The 23,797-nt window shown below is 40.3% G+C and overlaps 1 protein-coding gene across 2 annotated transcripts in view; it reads right to left on the bottom strand.

Annotated features, from left to right (window-relative positions):
* chka (choline kinase alpha) overlaps positions 1 to 23,797 on the bottom strand; it is a 62,692-nt gene that overhangs the window by 24,459 nt on the left and 14,436 nt on the right. For both annotated transcript variants that reach the window (XM_043705925.1, XM_043705924.1), the window contains one exon: positions 16,382 to 16,438. In XM_043705925.1, coding sequence (XP_043561860.1) covers positions 16,382 to 16,438 — 57 coding nt within the window. The remainder of the gene's footprint in view (positions 1 to 16,381; positions 16,439 to 23,797) is intronic.

Raw genomic sequence — 23,797 nt, 5'->3', positions numbered from 1 at the left:
GGGCTTGGGTTCAAATCACACCACAGCAGGTGGAATCTAGGATTCAAAGCAAATCTACCGTAAAAGACTAACCTAATGGCTAGCTAATGTGTCAACTGTTGTAAAAACCCATCTGATTCACTAATGTATTTCTAGGAAAGGGATTTTGTCGTCCTTACTAGTCTGGCCTACTTGACACCAAAGCCACAGCAATTTGCTTGACTGTTAACTGCCCTCTGTGCAATACAGACCTAAAAGGAATAAAAGAGCTACTTGCAGTGGCATAAAAAGTTTCCAGCAAAATGTTTTTCCTACTGACTCCGTGGTGGTGGCCTCAAGTCTGACTACTCACTCACGACTAAGGATCCAGTGTAATAGGAGGTGCAAACCTGTAGTAACTTTCACAGGCAAGTACAGAACTACCCATGTTTTAGATTCTGTCTTTCAAAGCAGGTTCCAGAAAGCATCACTGTCACCTTGTTTTTCCAGAGGTAGTTAAATCATGTGCTAGCATTGAATTGCTGCTTCCAAGCCATCAGATACTTACAAAGCTAACATTTGTCTTAACTTTCCATATATATTATAGCTATTAGCATGAGAAATGGAATGCCAAAACTAGCACTCGATTAGGTTGATAGCTAATGGCAGCAGCAACGCAGAGTCTGCAGTTTTGAACAAAGGGAGTCTTGTCTTGCAAAACTTCAGCAACAGTTGATACAACTGCTCTGAAACTAAATGCAGGACATCTGTGTGGCAGGTTTAAAAAATGTATCCTCAAATCCACATTCTGATCCATCCCTTTTGACCTTTCAACTCTTTGCTTAACAATCTACCTGTGCCTTAAAAATATTTGGCTCTGCTTCTACCATCTTTTCCAAGAGTTCCAAAGACTAGTGCAATCAAAACAAAAATCTCCCTAAATGGATGACATATCTAAAACAGCTCTAGATTCTCTTAAAGAGGAAAAATTCTCTTGACAGCTATCTTGTCAAGACCCAAGATACCAGATGATTGAGAAAACTTGAGGTAAGTGGAACACAAAATTTGCACCAATTATTTAAAAATTCAATGCAGTATAATAGACAGATTCCATTTCATCTAATCTCAAACTCAGTGACAATTTTAAAGTGTGCAGCCTAATTTCCATTTTCAGCAAGCATTAACTTTGTAGAATATTGTTAAAGAAAACAATTATTGACATTGCATTCTCATACAGTCATTGAGACACATTTGTGTATCTAAAGAAAATGTCCTAACAATAAAGGCACAGCAGGGAATGCCTGGAGCCATGCAAATGAAATGGCACAACGCCACGTTCTGAAAGTCTAATCCAAATTACGTGCTAAAAATCTTGTGTATGCAATAACATTATTGGAAACAACTCAAAAGGTTAAAACTGGGAATTGTGTTACTAACAACTGTTGAATGATTAAATAAATATCACCAAAACATTAATTCTTTTCCAATAGTTTTCAGCATTCCACTTTTTAAAAAATCCATTGAACTATGCTTACCTCTTTGCATGTGGTCTACCCACACACTTTCCACTATGGTTCAATGGAGCAGACTAAATGAAATTCCAAGCAAAACTATTCGTTTCCCAGCTTTGCACAAGCAAATTGGACCTGAACTGCTCCACTGATTGTACCCTGAAACTTTAAACTCATTTTTAATTTAAATAATTTCAGTTTTTAATCCCAGTCATAACACATGATTCAGTTTCAAAGTTACAGTATATAGTACGGACACATTCTACAGATATTTCTGAATTCCAACATCTGCTGCCAAGGTTTGAATCTGCCCTTATTGAAAAATACAATTAAAACAGTGAGCACATTGGGTTTGATCTAATTAAACCTTAGGCATAATTCCAGCAATTTTAGTGCAAAAAGCTTTACAATTGATCCAGTTTTATAACGGTCAGTCCAAACCTATCATAACAATTCAGACCTTGTCAGTTTCTAATAAAGGCATGCGTTTTTCAGTGTAATCCATGGCTAGACAATTTTTGATCAAAGCTAGCTTAAGAAAATTAATAGAAGTCTTTTGCAGTTTTCTTTATCTCAACATTCTTGCAGGAAGCTAATTTATGACAGGAATGGCACAAACATGTAGAATATGCATATTTCACATTTGAAGGGTTTTGTGCAGTCTGAATTTTCAATGTCAACATAATGAAAAGACAGATATTGAAACAATAATTGATGATAGTAAAATCCATGAGCTTCAAATTCTGTTCAACCACAGTCAGTTCTGCTATAACATGTTGTAGTTCCATTCTCTTCAATTCCATGTTAAGAAAATCACATATGGGGCTAGAATCACTTGATCAATACATGCTTGAAAACTTCACACTATAGAAACAGTGTCCCCAATTCGTCGACTGCGTTATAGCAATTTGTGGTACGAAATGCACCTTATAGCAGAACGACCGGCATTATAATCCTACTAAGTTACCACAATACTTCTTTCAGAAACCAGACTAACAGTAGAACATATTTAAATAGAGGACAATATACTATGGATTACAATGCAGTGCAAAATGCAGCACATTATGGATCTCCAACTCAATCTGCCCAACCACAGAACAGATCAGTCTCTTACTGCAGAAAAGTAAGATTACTTATATTGCATATTAATTGCTCACTGCAAAGACTACTACAAATTGATAACGAGACATCACAAGAGTGGGACTGTTGTCTCAATTATTTAAATCAATCTGCTCTTAAAACACAGCCTGCTGTCCTAGAAGGGTTAGCGAATTTAACAAGATAGGGAAATAAGACAGTACTCCATTTTATTAACCTAATGTACACTTTCACACAAGCTGAAAGTGCACTTCCCACTTCAAACAAAGCAATGGTGATTCAGACCATAAATTCTACTAGCAGTATAATCCTTCTGTTATCACAAATGTTTCTTTCAGAAAAGAGACTAACATCAGGACCTTACTTTAAATAGAATGCAGTGAAAAATGTCAAGCATCCAGAATCCCTGACTCAATTAGCAAAACCACAGAATTTATCTTGGATACACGCAAGAGGTACGTTGATTATTATGGGACAATTACAATTCTCCCTGGATAAAGTTGACTACAACAGGATTAATAGTCCTTATTGAGGCAGGAAATTAGTAGTTTTTGGGTCCCAAATCCACCTCCAGTGAGATAGTACAGCTACTTCCATCAGAATTAGGGCTCCCAGACTCAGAAAATACAATGAGGAAGAACACTAGTATGCGAAGTGGAGTACTCCACTATCGTGAATGGCATTTGGAGGAAGCACTGAGTGGCAAGGGTAACACTATACTCTGGCAGCTGCACTGAAACGTTCATCACCTAAAGTGGCTCAGCAGTACCATTCCTGACCAAAATGATTGATTGTAAAAGGTCATAACTGCTAGACTAGGTCTGTGGCAGGCAGTGAACCAATAGGGAAAAGCAGACTTGGCTATATCCTCACCAATTTCTGTTACACACATGCCTGTCCATGACAGCATCAGTAAGAATGAGGATTGTGCTGTTTTCATGAAGTCCGAGCTTCATACAAAGAACACCCTCCATCATGTTGTGTGGCACTGTATTAAATGAAACTGACTTGAAACAGATCTAGCAGAGGACTGGGCATTCATGAGGTACTGTGCTTCATTATCAGCAGAACTATACTCCTGCATAATCTGTAACCTCATAATCCAGCAGATTCCCCCACTCAACCATTACCATCAACTCTGGTTCAATGGTCTGATCAAGATGGCCATCATTTCACAAGATGGCTTTTGTGGCTATTTTATACCATGCACACAATTCCAACAGAAATCAATATCATTCCCTGGGGAAGACAGCAACATCTCAGCCTGCTGTCCACTGTTGCAGAAGGGAGATGATTTAACATTATGACAGTTACCACTTGCTGCCTCCAGTTGTGTGACACCTTGTACTGAAGAGGTGGCCTCACTCACTTGAACTTTGCCCTCTGAAGTATGCAACCATATGACAGCACATTGAGGATTGAGCACACGATATAGGAGCAAAATTAGGATATTCCCCTCAGAGGCTGCTGTACCAATCCTGGCTGATGTGTTTCTCCATCCCATTATCTCACTTTCGCCACATAACCTTTGATCCCCTTACTAATCAAAAACATGAGCTGAATGTCACAGGAAGGTTAGACAACATTTGCATGCTGCTTGTATTTGAAGAAATTGAGACGAGTTCATTTCATCTTCTGACTGCCAAATAATGCTCCGTAGTGCACAAGGGTTTCAGCATTACATTACCTACAATGTGGAAACAGGCACTTCAACCCAACATGTCCACACTGACCCTCCGAAGAACAACCCATCCCGACCCATTCCCCCACCCTGACTAATGCACCGAATGCTATGGGACAATTTGACATGGCCAATTCACCTGGCCTACACACCTTTTGGATTGTGGGAGTAAACCAGAGTACCCGGCGGAAACCACGCAGACAGGGAGAATATGCAAACTCCACACAGTCACCCAAGGCTGGAATTGAACCCAGGTCCCTGGTGCTGAGAGGCAGCAGTGCTAACCACTGAACCACTGTGCCGCCCGAGGTGAGCACTGGCGCAGCAGTGATAGGCAATATTAAAAAGGCGGAAGTGTGCAGTGCTTGTGATTGACAGAACATTGGGGCCAGAAGTTCAGATCAGAGTCAAATAGGATGCGGAGGTTGTGAATCTGATTGGAACGAGGAAACAGAGTTACAAGAGTCAAGGACGACAATTTCAAACCTTCCAACAGACAGAAATCTGTCAGTTTCAGGTTAACAGAGGTTCAGCAGTCTGAATGAGCAGGAGCCTTATTTTCTGATGCAAGTATCTTGTAACAAATTAAAAGAAGAATCAATAGTAAGTTAACATTTAAGATAAGTATTAGAGTAAATTACTGATTTCAAATGCTTAATTACAATACACTTCAAAATTATCAAGTGTCAAACTCAAAACTTAGAGCAGATTTGACTCCAGATTTCAAGAAAGCACATTTAGAGTCAGATGTACAGCATGGAAACAGACCCTTTGGTCCAACCCGTCCATGCTGACCAGATATCCCAACCCAATCTAGTCCCACCTGCTGGCACCCGGCCCACATCCCTCCAAACCCTTCCTATTCATATTCCCATTCAAATGCCTTTTAAATGTTGCAATTGTACTAGCCTCCACCACTTCCTCTGGCAGCTCATTCATACACCTACCACCCTCAGCATGAAAATATTGTCCCTATACACCTACCACCCTCAGCATGAAAATATTGTCCCTTTAGGTCTCTCATCTTTCCCCCCCCTCACCCTAAACCTATGCCCTCTAGTTCTGGCTCCCCCACTCCAGGGAAAAGACTGTCTAGTTATCCTATTCATGCCCCTCATGATTTTGTAAACCCCTCAGCCCCCAACACTCCAGGGAAAACAGCCCCAGCCTGTTCAGCCTCTCCTTATAGCTCAAATCCTCCAACCCTGGCAACATCCTTGTAAATCTTTTCTGAACCCTTTCAAGTTTCACAATATCTTTCCAATAGGAAGGAGACCAGAATTGCACGCAATATTCCAACAGTGCCCTAACCAATGTCCTGTACAGCCTCAACATGACCTCCCAACTCCTGTACTCAATACTCTGACCAATAAAGGAAAGCATTCCAAACTCCTCCTTCACTATCCTATCTCCCTCGACTCCACTTTCAAGGAGCTATGAACCTGCACTCCAAGGTGTCTTTGTTCAGTAACATTCCCTAGGACCTTATCATTAAGTGTACAAGTCCTGCTAAGATTTGCTTTCCCAAAATGTAGCACCTCACATTTAGCCAAATTAAACTCCATCCACTACTTCTCAGCCCATTGGTCAAGATCCTGTTGTAATCTGAGGTAACCTTCGCTGTCCACTACACCTCCAATTTTGGTGTCATCTGCAAACTTACTAACTGTACTGCTTGTGCTCCATATCATTTATGTAAATGACAAAGTAGAGGACCCAGCACCAATCCTTGTGGCACTCCATTGGTCACAGGCCTCCAGTCTGAAAATCAACCCTCCACCACCACATCTTCTACCTTTGAACCAGTTCTGTATCCAGACGGCTAGTTCACCTTGTATCCCTTGAGATCTAACCTTGCTAACGAGTCTCCCATGGGGAACCTTGAATGCCTCACTGAAGGCCATATAGATCATCTACCGCTCTGCCCTCAATCCTTTGTTAATTCTTCAAAAAACTCAATCAAGTTTGAGAGACATGATTTCCCATGCACAAAGCAATGTTGACTATCCCTAATCAGTCCTTGCCTTTCCAAATACATGTACATCCTGTCCCTCAGGATTTCCTCCAACAACTTGCCCACCACTGAGGTCAGGTTCTCCGGTCTATAGTTCCCTGGCTTTTCTTTACCACCCTTCTGAAACAGTGGCACCATGTTTGCCAACCTCCAGTCTTCCGGCACCTCATCTGTGACTATCGATGATACAAATATCTCAGCAAGAGGCACAGCAATCCCACTTCTCTAGCTTCCCAGAGAGCTCTAGGGTACACATGATCAGGTCCTGGGGGTTTATCCACCTTTATGCATTTCAAGACATCCAGCACTTCCTCCTCCGTAATATGGATATGTTACAAGGTGTCACCATCTATTTCGCTACTTTCTATATCTTCCATACCCTTTTCCACAGTAAATACTGATGCAAAATACTCATTTAGTATCCCCATTTTCTGCAGCTCCACATCTGATCTTTGAGGGGCTCTATTCTCTTCTTAGTTATCCTTTAGTCCTTAATGTATTTGTAAAAGCCCTTTGGATTCTCCTCTTTGCCAAATCTCTCTCATGTTCCCTTTTTGCCCTTCTGATTTCCTTAAGTATGCTCCTACTTCCTTTATACTCTCAGGATTCACTGTTCTCAACTGTACCAGTCTCAGATTGATTCACTCGATCTATCCTGTCTAAAATTGACTTATGTTTCTTTCATTTTCTTCACCAAACCCTCAATTTCTTTAGTCATCCAGCATTCCCTATACCTACCAGCCTTCCCTTTCACCCTGACAGGAATATACTTTCTATGGATTCTAGTTCTCATTTCTGAAGGGTTCCCAATTTCCAGCCATCTCTTTACCTGCGAAGTCAGCTTTTGAAAGTTCTTGCCCAATACCGTCAAAATTGGCCTTTCTCCAATTTAGAACTTCAACTTTTAGATCTGGTCTATCCTTTTCCATCACGATTTTAAAACAAATAGAATTATGGTCGCTGGCCCCAAAGTGCTCCCCCACCGACACGTCAGTCACATGCCCTGCCTTATTTCCCAAGAGTAGGTAAAGTTTTGTACCTTCTCTAGTAGGTACATTCACATACTGAATCAGAAAATGTTCTTGTACACAAATTCCTCTCCATCTAAACCCTTAACACTATGGCAGTCCCAGTCTATGTTTGGAAAGTTAAAATCCGCCACCATAACTATTATTCTTACAGATAGCCGAGATCTCCTTACAAGTTTGTTTCTCAATTTCCCTCTGACTATTAGGGGGTCTATAATACAATCCCAATAAGGTGATCAGCCCTTTCTTATTTCTCAGCTCCACCCAAATAACTTCCCCAGATTTAGTTCTGGGAATATCCTCCCTCAGCACAGCTGTAATGCTCTCCCTAATCAAAAATGCTGATCCCCCTCTTCTCTTGCCTCCCTTTATATCCTTCCTATAACATTTGTATCCTGGAACATTAAGCTGCCAGTCCTGCCCATCCTTGAGCCATATTTCTGTAACTGCTATGACATCCCAGTCCCATGTTCCGAATCATGCCCTGAGTTCATCTGCCTTCCCTGTTAGGTCTCTTGCATTGAAGTAAATGCAGTTTAATTTATTAGTCCTAATTTGTCCCTGCCTGCCCTGACTGTTTAACTCGCTTCTGTTCTCAACTGTACCAGTCTCAGATTGATCTCTACTTACTATCGCCCTGGGTCCCACCCCCCCCACCTTACTAGTTTGAATCCTCCCGAGCAGCTCTGGCATACCGCCCTGCCAGTATATTAGTCCCCTTCCAATTTAGGGCGCCAACCATCCTCCTTGTATAGGTCACTTCTACCCCAAAACAGATTCCAATGGTCCAAAAAAAATGTGAATCCTTCTCCCATACACTAGGTCCTCAGCCATGCATTCATCTGCTCTATCCTCCTAGTCCTGCCCTCACTAGCTCGTAGCACTGGGAGTAATCCAGATATTACTACCCTTGAGGACCTCCTTTTTAAATTTCTGCCTAACTCTAATCTCCCTTCAGAATCTCAACCTTTTCCCTTCCTATGTCGTTGGCTCCACTGTGGACAATGACCTCTTGCTGGCCCCTCCCCCCATGAGAAAATTCTGCAGCCTGAGACATCCTTGATCCTGGCACCAGGAAAGCAATACACCATTCTGATTTTTTGCTGATGGCCACAGAAATGTCTGTCTGTACCTCGGACTACAGAGGCCCCTAACACAATTGATCTCTTGGAACCTGACGTATCCCTCATTGCATTAAAGCCAGGCTCCATATCAGAAACTTGGCTGTTCACGCTACATTCCCTTGAGAATCCATCACCCCCTATATTTTCCAAAACAGCATGCTTGTTTGAAATTGTTTATAGAACATATCTGATTGACGGTATTTTTGTAAAAGTTTGTGTTGATCACAGCAAAACGCTTCTGCAATTTTAAACACTGCTTGGTTGTTGAAGTTAAAAAGGTCACAATTTCACATCTCACTGCACTCCCACTGTAACCACTTCCTTTTACACAACATGCACAAAGTCGTAGGGTTTCAGCTTTTGTAGAAAAGCAAACTTAATTGTTTCAAATCACCAATAAAAATCATGAATTCAATGTACCAACGAAGTATTTTTATTTATCCAATGCACTTGAAACAATAAATTTAGCCACAAGCCTTTATCCAGGAATACTTTCCAGTTGTACATTGCTTTGTGGACTGCCAGCTTTGCAGTTTGCTAGATCAGCTATTTTAAAACTGCCAGCCTTTGACTTTTGTTTCAAAAGATTAGCATTAAGAACAATGCTCTGACTGGAACTGTGGATTAAACCAACAGCACTAGCAGGATCAACCTTATTAATGACAGCTTTAGATTTTCTTTAAATCAGGTACAGAAACAATTAAACCAATATTCTGCACCACAGAGACATGGTTGCAGTGGGTTCAGGACTGGCAGTTAAACATCCAAGGATTTACAACTTATTGAAAAGATGGAGGTGGGCAGAGGGGGCGGGGTTAAGAACAAAATTAAATCTATGGCACTGAATGATAGAGTCGGATGATGTGGAGTCTGTGTGGATGGAATTGAGGAACCACAAAGGCAAAAAAACCATAATGGGAGTTATGTACAGACCTAACAGTGGTCAGGACCAGAGGCGCAACACGTACCGGGAAATAGAAAAGGCATGTCAGAAAGGCAAGGTCTCAGTGATCATGGGGGACTTCAATATGCAGGTGGACTGGGTAAATAATATTGCCAGTGGATCCAAAGAAAGGGAAATCTTGGAATGATTACAGGATGGCTTTTTGAAACAGCTTGTCATGGAGCCCTCAAGGGAGCAGGCTACTTTGAACCTAGTGCGATGTAATGAACAGACTTTATAAAAGATCTTAAAGTAAGGGAACACTTAGGAAGCAGCGATCATAACATGGTAGAATTCAGTCTGCAGTTTGAAAGAGAGAAGGCAAAATCAGATGTAATGGTGTTACAGTTAAATAAAGGTAATTATGAGGGCATGAGAGAGGAACTGACGAAAATAGACTGGAAGCAGAGCATAGCAGGGATGACAGTAGAGCAAAAATGGCAGGAGTTTGTGGGTATAATTGAGGACACAGTACAGAGGTTCATCCCCAAGAAAAGAAAGATTATCCGGGGAGGGATTAGACAGCCATGGCTGACAAAGGAAGTCAGGAAATCTATCAAAGAAAAAAAAAAAGAGATCCTATAAAGTGGCCAAGAGCACTGGGAAATCAGAAGATTGGGAAGGCTACAAAAACAAACAGAGGATAACAGAAATAAGGAAGGAGAGGATCAAATATGAAGGTAGGCTAGCCAGTAATATTAGGGATAGTAAAAGTTTCTTTCAATTCATAAGAAACAAACGACAGGCAAAAGTAGACACTGGGCCACTTCAAACTGATGCTGGAAGGCTAGTGATGGGAGATAAGGAAATAGCTGGAGAACTTAAGTACTTTGCATCAGTCTTCACAGTGAAAGACATGAGTAAGATCCCAACAATTAAAGGGATTCAGGGAGCTGAGTTGAGTATGGTTGCCATTACAAAAAAGATTACTTAGATTACTTAGTGTGAAAACAGGCCCTTCGACCCAACAAGTCCACACCGACCCACTGAAGCGCAACCCACCCAGACCCATTCCCTTACATTTAACCCTGCCCCTAACACTACGGGCAATTTAGCATGATCAATTCACTTAACCTGCACATTTTTGGACTGTGGGAGGAAACCAGAGCATCCGGAGGAAACCCACGCAGACACGGGGAGAATTTGCAAACTCCAGACAGAGACAGTCGCCTGAGGCAGGAACTGAACTCTGGTCTCTGGTGCTGTGAGGCAGTAGTGCTAACCACTGTGCTACCGTGACGCCCACGATCGTGCTAGAAAAGCTAAAAGGTCTTAAAATTTACAAATCTCCTGGCCCCGATGGGCTACATCCTAGAGTTCTGAGGGAGGTGGCTGAGGAAATAGCGGAGGCATTGGTTGAGATCTTTCAAAAGTCACTGGAGTCAGGGAAAGTCCCAGATGATTGGAAGACTGCTGTTGTAACCCCATTGTTCAAGAAAGGATCAAAACAAAAGATGGAAAATTATAGGAAAATTAGCCTAACCTCGGTTGGTAAAATTCTAGAATCCACCGTTAAGGATGAGGTTTCTAAATTCTTGGAAGAGCAGGGTCAGATTAGAACAAGTCAACATGGATTTAGTAAGGGGAGGTCGTGCCCGACAAACCTGTTAGAATTCTTTGAAGAGGTGACAAGTAGGTTAGACCAGGGAAACCCAGTGGATGTGGTCTATCTAGACTTCCAAAAGGCCTTTGATAAGGTGCCACATGGGAGGCTGCTGAGTAAGGTGAAGGCCCATGGTGTTGAGGTGAGCTACTGGTATGGATTGAGGATGGGCTGTCTGACAGAAGGCAGAGAGTTGGGATAAGAGATTCTTTTTCGGAATGGCAGCTGGTGACAAGCAGTGTCCCACAGGGTTCAGTGTTGGGTCCGCAGCTGTTCACGTTATATATTAATGATCTAGATGAAGGGACTAGGGGCATTCTAGCGAAGTTTGCCGATGATACGAAGATAGTTGGACAGGCAGGTAATACTGAGGAAGTAGGGAGGCTACAGAAGGATCCAGACAGTTTGGGAGAGTGGTCCAGGAAATGGCTGATGAAGTTCAATGTAAGCAAATGCGAGGTCTTGCACTTGGAAAAAAGAATACAAGCATGGACTACTTTCTAAACAGTGAGAAAATTCATAAAGCCAAAGTACAAAGGGATCTGGGAGTGCTAGTCTAGGATTCTCTAAGGGTAAACATGCAGGTTGAATCCGTGATTAAGAAAGCGAATGCAATGTTGTCATTTATCTCAAGAGGGTTGGAATATAAAATCAGCGATGTGCTACTGAGACTTTATAAAGCTCTGGCTAGGCCCCATTTGGAGTACTGTGTCCAGTTTTGGGCCCCCACACCTCAGGAGGGACATACTGGCACTGGAGCACATCCAGCGAAGATTCACACGGATGATCCCTGGAATGGTAGGTCTAACATAGGAGGAACGGCTGAGGATCCTGGGATTGCACTCATTGGAGTTTAGAAGGTTAAGGGGAGATCTAATAGAAACTTAGAAGATAATACATGGCTTGGAAAGGGTGGATGCTAAGAAATTGTTTCCGTTAGACGGGGAGACTCGGACCCATGGGCACAGCCTTAAAATTAGAGGGGGGTCGATTCAGAACAGAAAGAGTGGTGGGCCTGTGGAATTCATTGCCGCAGAGTGCAGTGGAGGCTGGGACGCTAAATGTCTTCAAGGCAGAGATTGATAAATTCTTGATGTCACAAGGAATTAAGGGCTACGGGGAGAACGCGGGTAAGTGGAGTTGAAATGCCCATCAGCCATGTTTAAATGGCGGAGTGGACTCGATGGGCCGAATGGCCTTACTTCCACTCCTATGTCTTATGGTCTTAAACCTAAAAATTTCGAATAAAATAAAGCGAATGGAAGCACATTCAGTAACAGGTGTTTAAATTTTTATAGAAATGGTCATAAAAATGTAAAGACCATGAAGTAAAATTGCCACCTCTCACCAAACATCATGAATGAGCATCAATTAATAAAACCAAACCTTATTTGCATCAACATGATTCTGTGCTGTCATTCAGAGATACTCTAGTTAACGTTTACAGCTGCAGAGTGTGTAAGAGACTATGGTACCACTGCCTGAAGAAATAATGAGAACCAAGGGCAGCTCCTGTCTTTAGAATCTTAGATTGTGTTATTTCATCAGTTCTAATGTATTCCTTTTTATTTATTCACAGCATGTGGCCATCACTGGCTAGGCCAGCATTCATTGTCCATCCCCCATTTCTAAGAGGGCTGTTAAGAGTTAACACTATTGGTCTGGAGTCTGTGTAGGGTAGAGGATGGTAGATTTCTTTTGTAAAAGGACATTAGAATTTTTTTCCTGACAAAATTATTTCATGACCTTTAATTCCAGATTTTTATTGCATTCAAATTCCAGCAACCATTGTGGGATGCAAACTAGAACACTAGAATAGTACCTGCAACTCTGGAATAGTCTACCCTCTGAGCAATTAGGAATGGGCAATAAATTCTGATATAGCCAGTGCCACCCACATCCCATAAATGAATAAAAACTTCCACTTTCCTTCTGAAATTGGTGCTCCGAGGGGTAGTTCCTGAGGAAATTTATTCCACAATTTCAGATAAAACACACCATTTGTTAAGATGGCTCGGTCTCAAAAATATACCTTAACATTTGTTAATTTCAGTTTAATAATTGCAAGAGTCACCAATCTGTGGTTGCTCCAAGTGAGATTGTAAATTTAGTGCAAATTCAGGATAATTTATGCTGGTACACCAATGGCCACTAGGAATGGAGACTATGCAGCACATTTCCATAAATCCCCTTTGGTCAAAGATTCGAGCCCAGTTTCAATACTTTCAAAAGTATAATTACCGTTACTGTAGTACAACATCCAAGGCACTTCACTGGAGCATTATCAAACAGTTCCAGCAAAAGCTGAGCTAAGGCACAGCCAGACTTAGGTGATGCACAGATGATAGGAGGTGATAACTTTGCATCAACTGCCTATGCTGAGTTCCCAAGCAAAACAGCAAAATTAAGAGGAGCCTGGTTCAGCCTCAAATAGTTACTACAAAGAGTGATGAAGTCACAGGCTAGATCAAAAATCATGGTGGTGACTGAAGACACAACATTTAATGTTGTCTTAATATACAGTTAGGAAAACATTTTTCACTCCCAGTACTGGATGCCAGATAAGCAGGCTGACATGTAGACATGGTGAGGTACAGCTCAACACCACTTAGAATCTGTTGAGTCTGAGTCAATCGCTGTTAACACAATCATAGGACACTCCACATCCAGGTTAAAAACAAGGACTGCAGATGCTGGAAACCAGAGTCTAGATTAGTGGTACTGGAAAAGCACAGGTCAGGCAGCACCCAAGGAGCAGGAAAACCGACGTTTCAGGCAAAAGCCCTTCATCAGGAATAGAGGCAGGGAGTCTGGAGGGTGGAGAGATAAATGAGAGGGGGGTGGGAGTGGGGAGAAAGTAGCATAAAGTATAATAGGTGAATGGGGGTGGGGATGGAGGTGATAGGTCAGAGAGGAGGCACCACTTTAATCTAGACTCTGGTTTCCAGCATCAGCAGTCCTTGTTTTTTACCTCGTTGATTTTAACCCTACTGCGAATCCTCTTGCAAGGATACCTGCCTTGAAGTTTTCTTCCTCTCTCTACAAAGATTTGAGTGAGTCTCTCACTGCAACCCCTAGCTCATCTCCTCTGCCCTGAAGCTCTTCAACCATGTCCTGAAACAGACTCGCTACCACAGCCACATTTGCTTTCTCCCTCACCACCTGACGCCTGGAGGAAGAACTCATCTTCCGCCTCAGAACACTTCAACCCCATGGCATCAATGTGGATTTCATCAATTTCCTCATTTCCCCTTCCCCCACCTCACGTCAGCTCCGTGGTATCATGTCTCTGAAAGTGATCTCTCTACCCTGGAGGCTTCCTGCCTCTATTCCTGATGAAGGGCTTTTGCCAGAAATGCCGATTTGCGTGCTCCTGACCTGCTGTGCTCTTCCAACATCACTCTAATCTAGACTCTAATCTACACTCCACATCCAGGCAGTTGCAGTACTGTGTCTAAGATTGGGACCATTGAGTAAAATGAAGTTATTTTAACAATGACAATCAAAATGCGTTCCTTTTCAAATTAATAAAAATATAGTTTTAAATGTCTCTGCAAATTTTAGAGGCACACAGCCAAGCAGTAGTAGGAAACTGGTAGATAAGCAAGCTAAACTTGGGGGGGAATTGTGGAAGCTGGCAACAAGTAGTGCTACAAAGACGATGACGACATCAGCAGCACAAAACACATACCCATCAGTAGAATGGGTGTCCACTTTCTGCTCTCAGTACACATTATTGACATCAGCACTAATGATTTCCTGTGCCAGAGCAGTGGCAAGAGAAACTCTATTTTGTACAATGTCAATGACAGCAGCATGCAGATTAGTAGGAGGGATCAAAGATAGATTCCTGGGGAAACCAGAGGTAACTGCACAGAAGGAGATTAAACCCTTCCAAGCAATACTCTGCTTGCAACTAGATAGGGAAAAATTGACCCAAGCAATCAAGGGTCTGGTTACCATGATCATAATCACATAAGCCATCATATGGCTTTCTTAATATGGCACTATGGCAGGCTTGGAATCTGACTGATAAGACTTAACCGTGGACGGGGAAAGGCAATTTGCATGTGGAAAGGGAGGTTGGAGAGAAAAGTTAGAAATGTGCAAGGACTGAGGAATTAAACATTGATTATTGGATGCAGTGTAATTATGGCAGACTTGAAGGGAATAAGACAAGTGTGAGAATTGTTAACATCAGCTGAATTAATACCATCGAATCACATTATCAAGTTCACTGATGACATTCAGCAGAAATGACAAGTCAGCATAGAGATGAGGTGCAGCAGCTGGCGCAATGCTAAAAAACCTACCTCTGAATGTGGACAGAATTGGAGATGGTTGTTGACTTCAGGAGTGCACAGAGCAACCACTTTGATGGACATCGACAGCTCCCTGTGGAGACCGTGAAGAGCACCAAACGTCTGTGTGTCCACCCCCCGGCCCCTCAACACCAGCTCCATAGCCAAGAGACTCCTGGCAGAGTCTCTACTTTGTGTAAACTGAGGAAAGCCCACTTCCCACCCCCTCTGCCTCACCACATTCTAGAGGGCTCATTGAGAGTACCCTGAGCTGCTGCATCACTGATTCAGGAATTGCACCATCTCAGATTGTAAGACCCTACACCGGATAGTGAGGACAACTGAGAAGATCGGGGTTTGTCTTCCCTCCATTATAGACATTTAGACTGCACACTGCATCCGAAAGGCTAATAACATTGCGGAAGACCCCACACATTCTTTACTCAAACTCTTCTCCCTCCTGCCATCTGGTAGAAGATACCAGAGCATTAGGTCTCTCATGGCTGGACTGTGCATCAGTTTGTTCCCCAAAGCCATCAGGCTGCTTATCACTATGATCGGACTTTTTTCCATCTGAAATTCTTTGCACCACGTCGGATTGCTGTTGGAACAATGTCTATTAGTCATCATTCTTTTATTACACTAATGTGCATGTTTTCCACTTATGTACTTTATCCCGGCCTTTGTATCATGTAATTTGTGCTGTCCACGTAGCACCTTGGTCCTGGAGGAATGCTGTCTTGTTTTTAACTGTATCAATTGAATATGGCAGAAATGACAAAAGCTATTATGTCTCTCTACTCCACCAAGGTAGCAAGTTGGGTGGTTAGCCAATAAGAATAGGCTCGAGTGAGCAGGTGGTGGCTCTCAGGAACAAGGTGAGCTCAGAGGGGGCATGAAGGAACACAGGAAAGATACAGTTTAGAGTCAGTGTGACCCAGTGGGACAAAGGAAGAAAGAAAATGTCAGATAGCTGAATAAGTTTGACCACATGACAGTGTTTGGAGGGGGGGGGGGGGGGGGAGGGAGGGAGAAGAGAAAAGAAAAAAAGAGCTTCCTTTGCAACCATGTTTAAAGACTTATTATTTCTGAAGACAGTTTCAAATTAAGACAAACTTACCCGAATATCAAAGCTGTCCTGGTTCATCTGTTTGGACTCTCCTTTATTACACGTCATCTATAAACAAGACAGAAAGGCAACTCATTTTTTAAAAAAAAGTGTAAAACAAGACTACACTGTTTATATTAACTGCTCTTTTCCTTTTCCTTCCCAAAAACCATGAATAAAGTTACTGAAACTGTTCTGAGATCCAAAATATAATTCTCATGCTAGGGCACAAATATAATACTGCGCCATATTAAACATAACTAAGAGATCAGTTACTATAAACTAAAAAGTAGTGCCACCTAGGTTTAAACTGTGTCCTTCATTGGTAAAACATACTTTATTTTAGTATTTGACTATTTATGTTATAGTGAATGCTAACATAGAATTCTATCAAAAGTGCAACTTTGGCAAAATATAACACTGGTACATGCACAGACATGGGTGGGGGGGGGGGGGGGAGGAGGAGAGAGAAGGGGGAGCACTTTTCAAAACAAAGGTGCACAAATGTAGGGACATTACAACAAGTTACAGATTTTTAAAATTTCTACATTTGCAAATGTAAAATAAAAATTAGACAGCCAGATAAAATCCAAATGTTACAGCAAGATAGACAGAAATTACCTAAAGATAGATAAAATTTAGGACAAGTGCACAAGAGGGGGTGGGAACCATACTTTTAACATACAGTTTTTGTATGGATTAAATTTTTTTTTTAGAAAATCAGACTAAAAACTCAGTTTTGAAACAATGAGGGAAACAATTTGTATTTCATAAATCTTTCTTCAAATACTCATCGAGAAAGATGAAACTTTTTTGTAAATGTATTTTAATGAAGGTAGTTGAGATTTATTCAAACAGGTGCAATGCTAGAAAACCACCTCTTAATTCAACACTTCATGACAACGTTAGGGTGCAACATAAATTATGATTAAGATGGGAGCAAAATATTGAGATGGCAGCATTGAGTTAATTTCTATAATTACTCCAATTGTAAGCAGCAGTTACTTACGGATGCCTTTGACCTCACAAGCAATACAGATTTGTGTAAATAGAAAGGCATTAAAATGCAACATTAACAAACATTTATGGTTAATATTTTGCCAAACATTCAGCACTATTGAAATTTAGACTATTTTGTTTTTCCAGTACATTTACTCTATGTACTCATCTACTGTAAATATAAATTGATAATGTTTTTCAATGTTTGTCTTTTCCCGAGATGGCACATAATGTTTTACACAAGAAATCTTGAATTCAGACATTCTTCTCTTCGCTTACAATTGATCATTTTTCTCCAATTTTTTTTACCACTTCACATTATTCTCTGACTGAGGGCAATCAAGCACCCTGCTTCCAGGGACCCAACAATGCCACTCTTGGGTCAGCTGAAGGAACCACAGGAGAGCAACCCAGCAGATCTGCTCTCCACTTTTATTCTGCCTTGAAGGAAATAATTTACTTTCATTTGGCAGTTTCCCTCTCTTGAGGCTGGGAAGCCACAAAGGCTAGGGACCAGTATCTCAACACACTTTCTTTCTCCTTTAATAAGTCAAAGTATTCTGCCACATGGTCATTTGATTGAGGTTTCAAAGCAGAAAGGCATTTTTGTGTCAAGCCATTCCACATTGTCTGTTAACAAGCACATTCGAAAACCATTATGCAAGCCAGAAGCCCAAGTAGAAATTACATCCAAAATAAAAAAACATTACAGTTGAGCAAATTTTACATTGAACTTAAAGGTCCAATTTTAACAGACAAAAATTATAGTAGGATTTGTTTACAACTGCAGAAGGTGCTGCAACGTCAGAGCAGAGATCAGATACTGTACCGTGAATCGTGTATGTCACCTGGAAACCAGAGTGCTCTAGGCACGATCGCAAAGGCACGATCGCATGGGCAAGCCTGCAGCAAAGAACATATGCAAGTACAGCCAAGGTGGTATAGAACCCCACAACATACGCAACTCCACACAGACATTACGGCAATGCAGTATCACAAATTGAGATTTTTCTTCCACAACGATAGTTCAATAAGGTTTCATTTTACAAAATAGGTTATAAAAAAATCAATAAAATAACCAGTTGATTTTGCCTAGTCATATTTCATCTGGTCAAATTTTACGTGAGAAATGGCTCCATCATGTTAGATAAAGTTACTTGTTTTATTAAGAAGCTGGTCTCCAAGTCTTGATAGTTTCTTGGCAAATTAACTAAATTCAAGTTGTTTTGAAAAGCATTACTAACACAAAAAGCGGATGCAAGTATGAATCAATTCTGGACATCGTGGAATTTTTGAAAAAACATCCAATTTGTAATAATGTAAAATATTTACCATGTTGCCTGAAGAATTGCAGCCTGGTCGGGGGTACTGCTCTTGTTAACATTTTGCCATTTTCTAAGCATGCTTATTTTCTTTCCAATCCCCCAACCCAGCCCCCTTTTATTAATTGATTTTCAAAATAAGACAGTTCACTGCTACACACTGCAGTTGATTTGAATAATAGGACATATGGTTCAAAAAGAGATGACACACTACACTCCCATTTGGATGCAAAACATTCTCACATTCACCAAATAGAAGTGAGGCAAAATTATGCTTTGTCATGTTCCATAGCTTCTATTAGTTAAATATCTATAGAGGAAATTAATTTGTCAAGCCAAAGTAACTTTTGGCCATCAGAAAACATTTAAAACTTACCAGTGACTTAGTTGATCTATTCTAGAAAGTTAACTTTTGTCCTGCACAAGCAGTGATTAGGTGATAATCCAGCAGTAGAATTTGAAATATTTGTTGTCACAAACATTGCAAGTTCTTTGGATTCCACACATCAAGCAAAAAGGTGATTATGTTTTCAGATCTTCTCTCCTGCACGTGTCTACAAACACTAAACTCTGCTATCTTTGCCCAAATGGCCATTCACATGAACCATCTGTATGCTCAATGCTGGAATATTACAATTCAGGTATAATAGTCATCTAAACATTGAAATTAATATATTTGCAACTTAGAATAAGCTATGGTCAAATTCAGAAGCTGTGTGTAGTTTCCCCAATCCATTTCACAGGTGTAGTTCCTGTTTTTGGAAACCAGCTAACTATACAGAGATTTGGCATTGGACCAGTCATTTACTACAGACAAGGAAAACCTTTGAGCCATTGGGTTGCTTTGTTTTATTAACTGTAAAAATATTTATCTGAACAAAATAACTAAGGGATGAAAATAAAGTTACCAATGGAGAGTTAACATACTGGAAACAAATTTCAATGACCTCAGGGATGACATCACTCACTCACCCATTGGCAATGTCCATTAAGTCCCAGCATACACCTCTTTCCCTTTCAGAAATGTTCTGCAAGTGCTCAAAGACTTTTTCATTCTACACAAAGACTAAGCACCAACTGCTTGTCGAAAATCGTCCAACTATCCTAGTTTTAGATAGTGGCAATTAAACTATATAGTAAAATTGATGACAACTGTGTATACTGTGTCAAGACCAGGATTTATTTATTTTTTCAAGTGAAATATCATATTGCCCAACAAATCTTAATCTGATAAAAGGATCTGACTGTATGCTTCTCCAAATCTCTATCACGTTTTATCTTTCAAGACAAACTAAAGGTGGCAAACTACACAGATTTATTCCTCATGCAAAACTAGAACATTCTAATTTAGTAGAATCCATAAACATCATCTATCCAGTGTACAGCAGGAGGGATAGTTCTGTACAAATTTTCTGCTTCCAAATGCTTTTTAATTAGCAGTCAAGGTTATAAACAAAGTTGTTGAGGAGAGATAACAGTTTCAAAAATACATGTAACATTTATGTTGGGGCAACTCAATATTTAAGATTTATTTCATTTCAGCCAAAACAGTAACTGAACTAAGCACAGCACACAATAAAACTCATGATCATCTTTCACACTGAGGTTATATTTCGATACCAACTTGTACTGTAGCATATAAACAGTTTAAATATCAGATTTTCATTAATTTACATTTTTAGTCATTGGCTGAATGAATGTCACATGATATTATGACGACTTTTATCCCACCTTTTTAAATTTTGTATTAACCTTCAATACTATTGTTACTGGAAATATTGGAACTTCAAGTATTATTCAAAACCTACAAAAATCATGTACATGGAAAATTAAATATATTTAAAGTCAAATTTGTTTATTAAGCAGACTTACAAGCAGAGTTCAAATTCTACACAAGTCAGAGGCACATGCTCCTTCAACAATAAAATGTTATGTTCAAATGCAGTTTAGAATATTAACTTCACCTTACAAGAGGTTTCAAGATTAATATTTTATAATAAAAACAATTCCTATTCAATTTAAATAAAATTGAAATGCTGCATTGAAGGTTCATTGGCATCTATAATCTCAACAGTATTTGAGTCATACAGTCAAGGAAGGCTCCAGTTAAATCCCACATTTTGCTGTGTTAGTTAACCTAATCTTGAATGGCAATTAGCAGCGTACATGCAGTAATAATAGAGAGGCAGAAGCCAGTCAAGGAACCTGATCTTAATCATTATGAGGTGCATGGATAGGATAAATAGGCAAAGTCTTTTCCCTGAGGTTGGGGAGTCCAGAACTGAAGGGCATAGGTTAAAGTGAGAGGGGAAAGATACGAGAGACCTAAGGGGCAACTTTTTCATGCAGAGGGTGGCAAGTGTATGGAATGAGCTGCCAGAGGAAGTGGTGGAGGCTGGTACAATAGCAACATTTAAGAGGCATTTGGATGGGTCTATGAATAGGAAAGGGTTTGTAGGGATATGGGCCAGGTGCTGGCAGGTGGGACTAGACTGGATTGGGATATCTGGTCAACATGGAGAGATTGGACTGAAGGGTCTGTTTCCATGCTGTACATTTCTATGACACTACACAAATCCTCTTGGAAAACCCACATTTGGAGATGAAGGTGCAAACCAAACAAATGCTGGAACATTAACTGTTTGTCGGTCTATCAGAATGGGGGCACATTGATTTACCTCTGAAACAATATTCTGGAATATGGGATGAAACAGGTGAAACACTGCATATTCAAAACTCCCTAATTCTGAAACCCAGCATTTAGCAATTTAACATTTGGGGTGACCTTCACATCACAAGTTACATAAAGAAGAAAGACTTTCCAGTATAAAAGTTTTGATTATGTAAAGTAGTAAATGTAGTTAATAGCTAATTTTAATACTTCAATAATAAGCGTTTTTATTAACTTCAAGGGGGCAGGAAGGAAGCAAATGATTATTAGGCTTGCAGAGGTGATGATGGGACAATAATTTGACAATGAACTCTGCCTCCTCATTTACAATGCATGTCAGATGGAAACTATGTTCCTAACAAGATAATTAGTACTTTGATAATTTCAATTAGATTAGCAGGGGCATGAGAACCTGAATGTAAATTCAGAGAGAAAGAACTAAAGTTGGCAAAATATAAGGTGAAAGATTAGTGAGCAAACATGGAAATCCCAAGAAGCAACAGCCAGAAAGTAGGTAACAAGGAATCCTTTGTCCCGCGAGGAGTGGTAATACAGCTTCAACTGAATAAAGCAGTTAAACTGAGGCAACTAACAAATATCTTAAAAGGAGATTGTACACAGTGTTTCAGTCATATTAAAAGAAAGAATGATAGCTTAACATTCATTTTTACAGGGGCTAAAAAAAGTAGAATACTGTCCTAGTTGAACAAACCACTACAACTTTCTGTAGGAAGATATGCTAGAAGAAATAAAATGAGATCATACAAGAAAATAAAATGAGTGGAGGTAAGGAACAAAGAAAAGAGCAATCTCACAGCTGAGTAAACTATTGACTCAATGCAGTCCAAGGAAGACAGAAATACAGAATTCATAAAATACAAAGATTCAGGAAGATGCTTTTAGCCAATGCAGGCATAACAAGAGTTGGGACACTTCTGGTGTTAGGTTTAGGGAATGAAGCTAGGAAGGGAAAGTACTTTGGTCCTGGTACCAGAGAGAGACACAGTACAGTTACGGAAAAGGGTAACAATAGACCACGAGTAAAAGTTTTCAGCACAGGAAAGGATAATTTTACTAATCAGAGATGTGACCTCGCAAGAATTGATTGGACATCACTTCAAGGTATCACCAGTGCCAGATCAGGGGAGGCATTCAAGGAGATACAAAGATCCCACAAAGAAATAGGGTAGAAATCCCAAATATATACTATTGATGTTAAAGAGCTCCGGATAAAGGGATAAAAATGCTTGCGAAAGATACTGAAAGCTCAATATTGTACAAACTTTAGGAGGACATTGCTTTCATTCCTTTAATTCCACAATTAAAATGCTGGATAAACCTAGCAGATCTGACAGCATTTGTGGAGATAGTTAAAATATAAAGTCTAAAATGACTCCTCTTTGGAACAGAAGGGAGAAGGATAATTAAAGTGTTATAATGCTGATAAATAACAATTACATATAACAGATGGTGAGGGTGCCCAGAGCAAAAGACAAAGGAAGTGCCAATGATAAGGAGCAAAGTGCCATTAAGGAGCAATTGGGCAACCTGCTTGATCTTGACGTGCTTCTATTTCTTCTGTTCTCTTAATCCTAACCTTGTGCATCTGCTAAATCTTCTGTTGCTGAATGATCTGTGCTCATTTTATTCCTTTAAGCATGCACCTCAATGAATTTTGGACACAAGATATTTAACTCTTCTTCCAATGCTTCCCTCTGTTCTCCTCCCCTAACCCCCTTCACTGATTACTTAGATTCACCAGCTCTCCGCAGTTGGCTCCGTGCTAGAGACAAATTCCCTTGCCCTAGACACAATGTGTAGCAAGGACAGATTTCCCACAGCAGAGGCATTAACCAAGCTGGCATGAACTAAAAGTTACTGGCAGAAGGATTGAAGAGTAACATTCTCATTCATAAGGAAATGTGGGTCATTGTCACTGCCTGAAAGTGGGTAGGAGAAACACTCATGCTCACAAGTTGGATATGTATTTCATGGGCTAGAATGGAAAAGGGGACGGACAAATAACTGGAAAGGAGCTTTAGGCTCTCTCTCTCCTTTTTGGCCAATATAGATAAAATATGCTGAATACAGATTTATTGCAAAGTATGTGGCCAATGTATTTAACCCTTATCTTCCAGGCCCAGTTCACATAGGTTGTATCACTAAGACAACCACCTAGTTTCCAATTTAGAACTCTCTAAACATGAGCATTGAAAGAAAATATGGTAAAAGTATATGTATTCAAAGTCAATCCTACAAATCTTCAAATTCTGCAATAGACCAATTGAAAGAAATGTGCTCTTATACAGTTAGGACTGCAAGCATGCATATGACATGTTATGTCAGCACTTGTGCATTAAATTTTGATATGATTCAGACTTTGTACAATTTAAAAGCAAAGATATACTGTAAAACACTTACTGAATCACTGTAGAG

The sequence above is a fragment of the Chiloscyllium plagiosum genome, chromosome 16 (genome assembly GCF_004010195.1).
Source record: "Chiloscyllium plagiosum isolate BGI_BamShark_2017 chromosome 16, ASM401019v2, whole genome shotgun sequence".
Classification (NCBI taxonomy): Eukaryota; Metazoa; Chordata; class Chondrichthyes; order Orectolobiformes; family Hemiscylliidae; genus Chiloscyllium; species Chiloscyllium plagiosum.
This window is presented reverse-complemented; position numbering and strand designations above follow the sequence as displayed.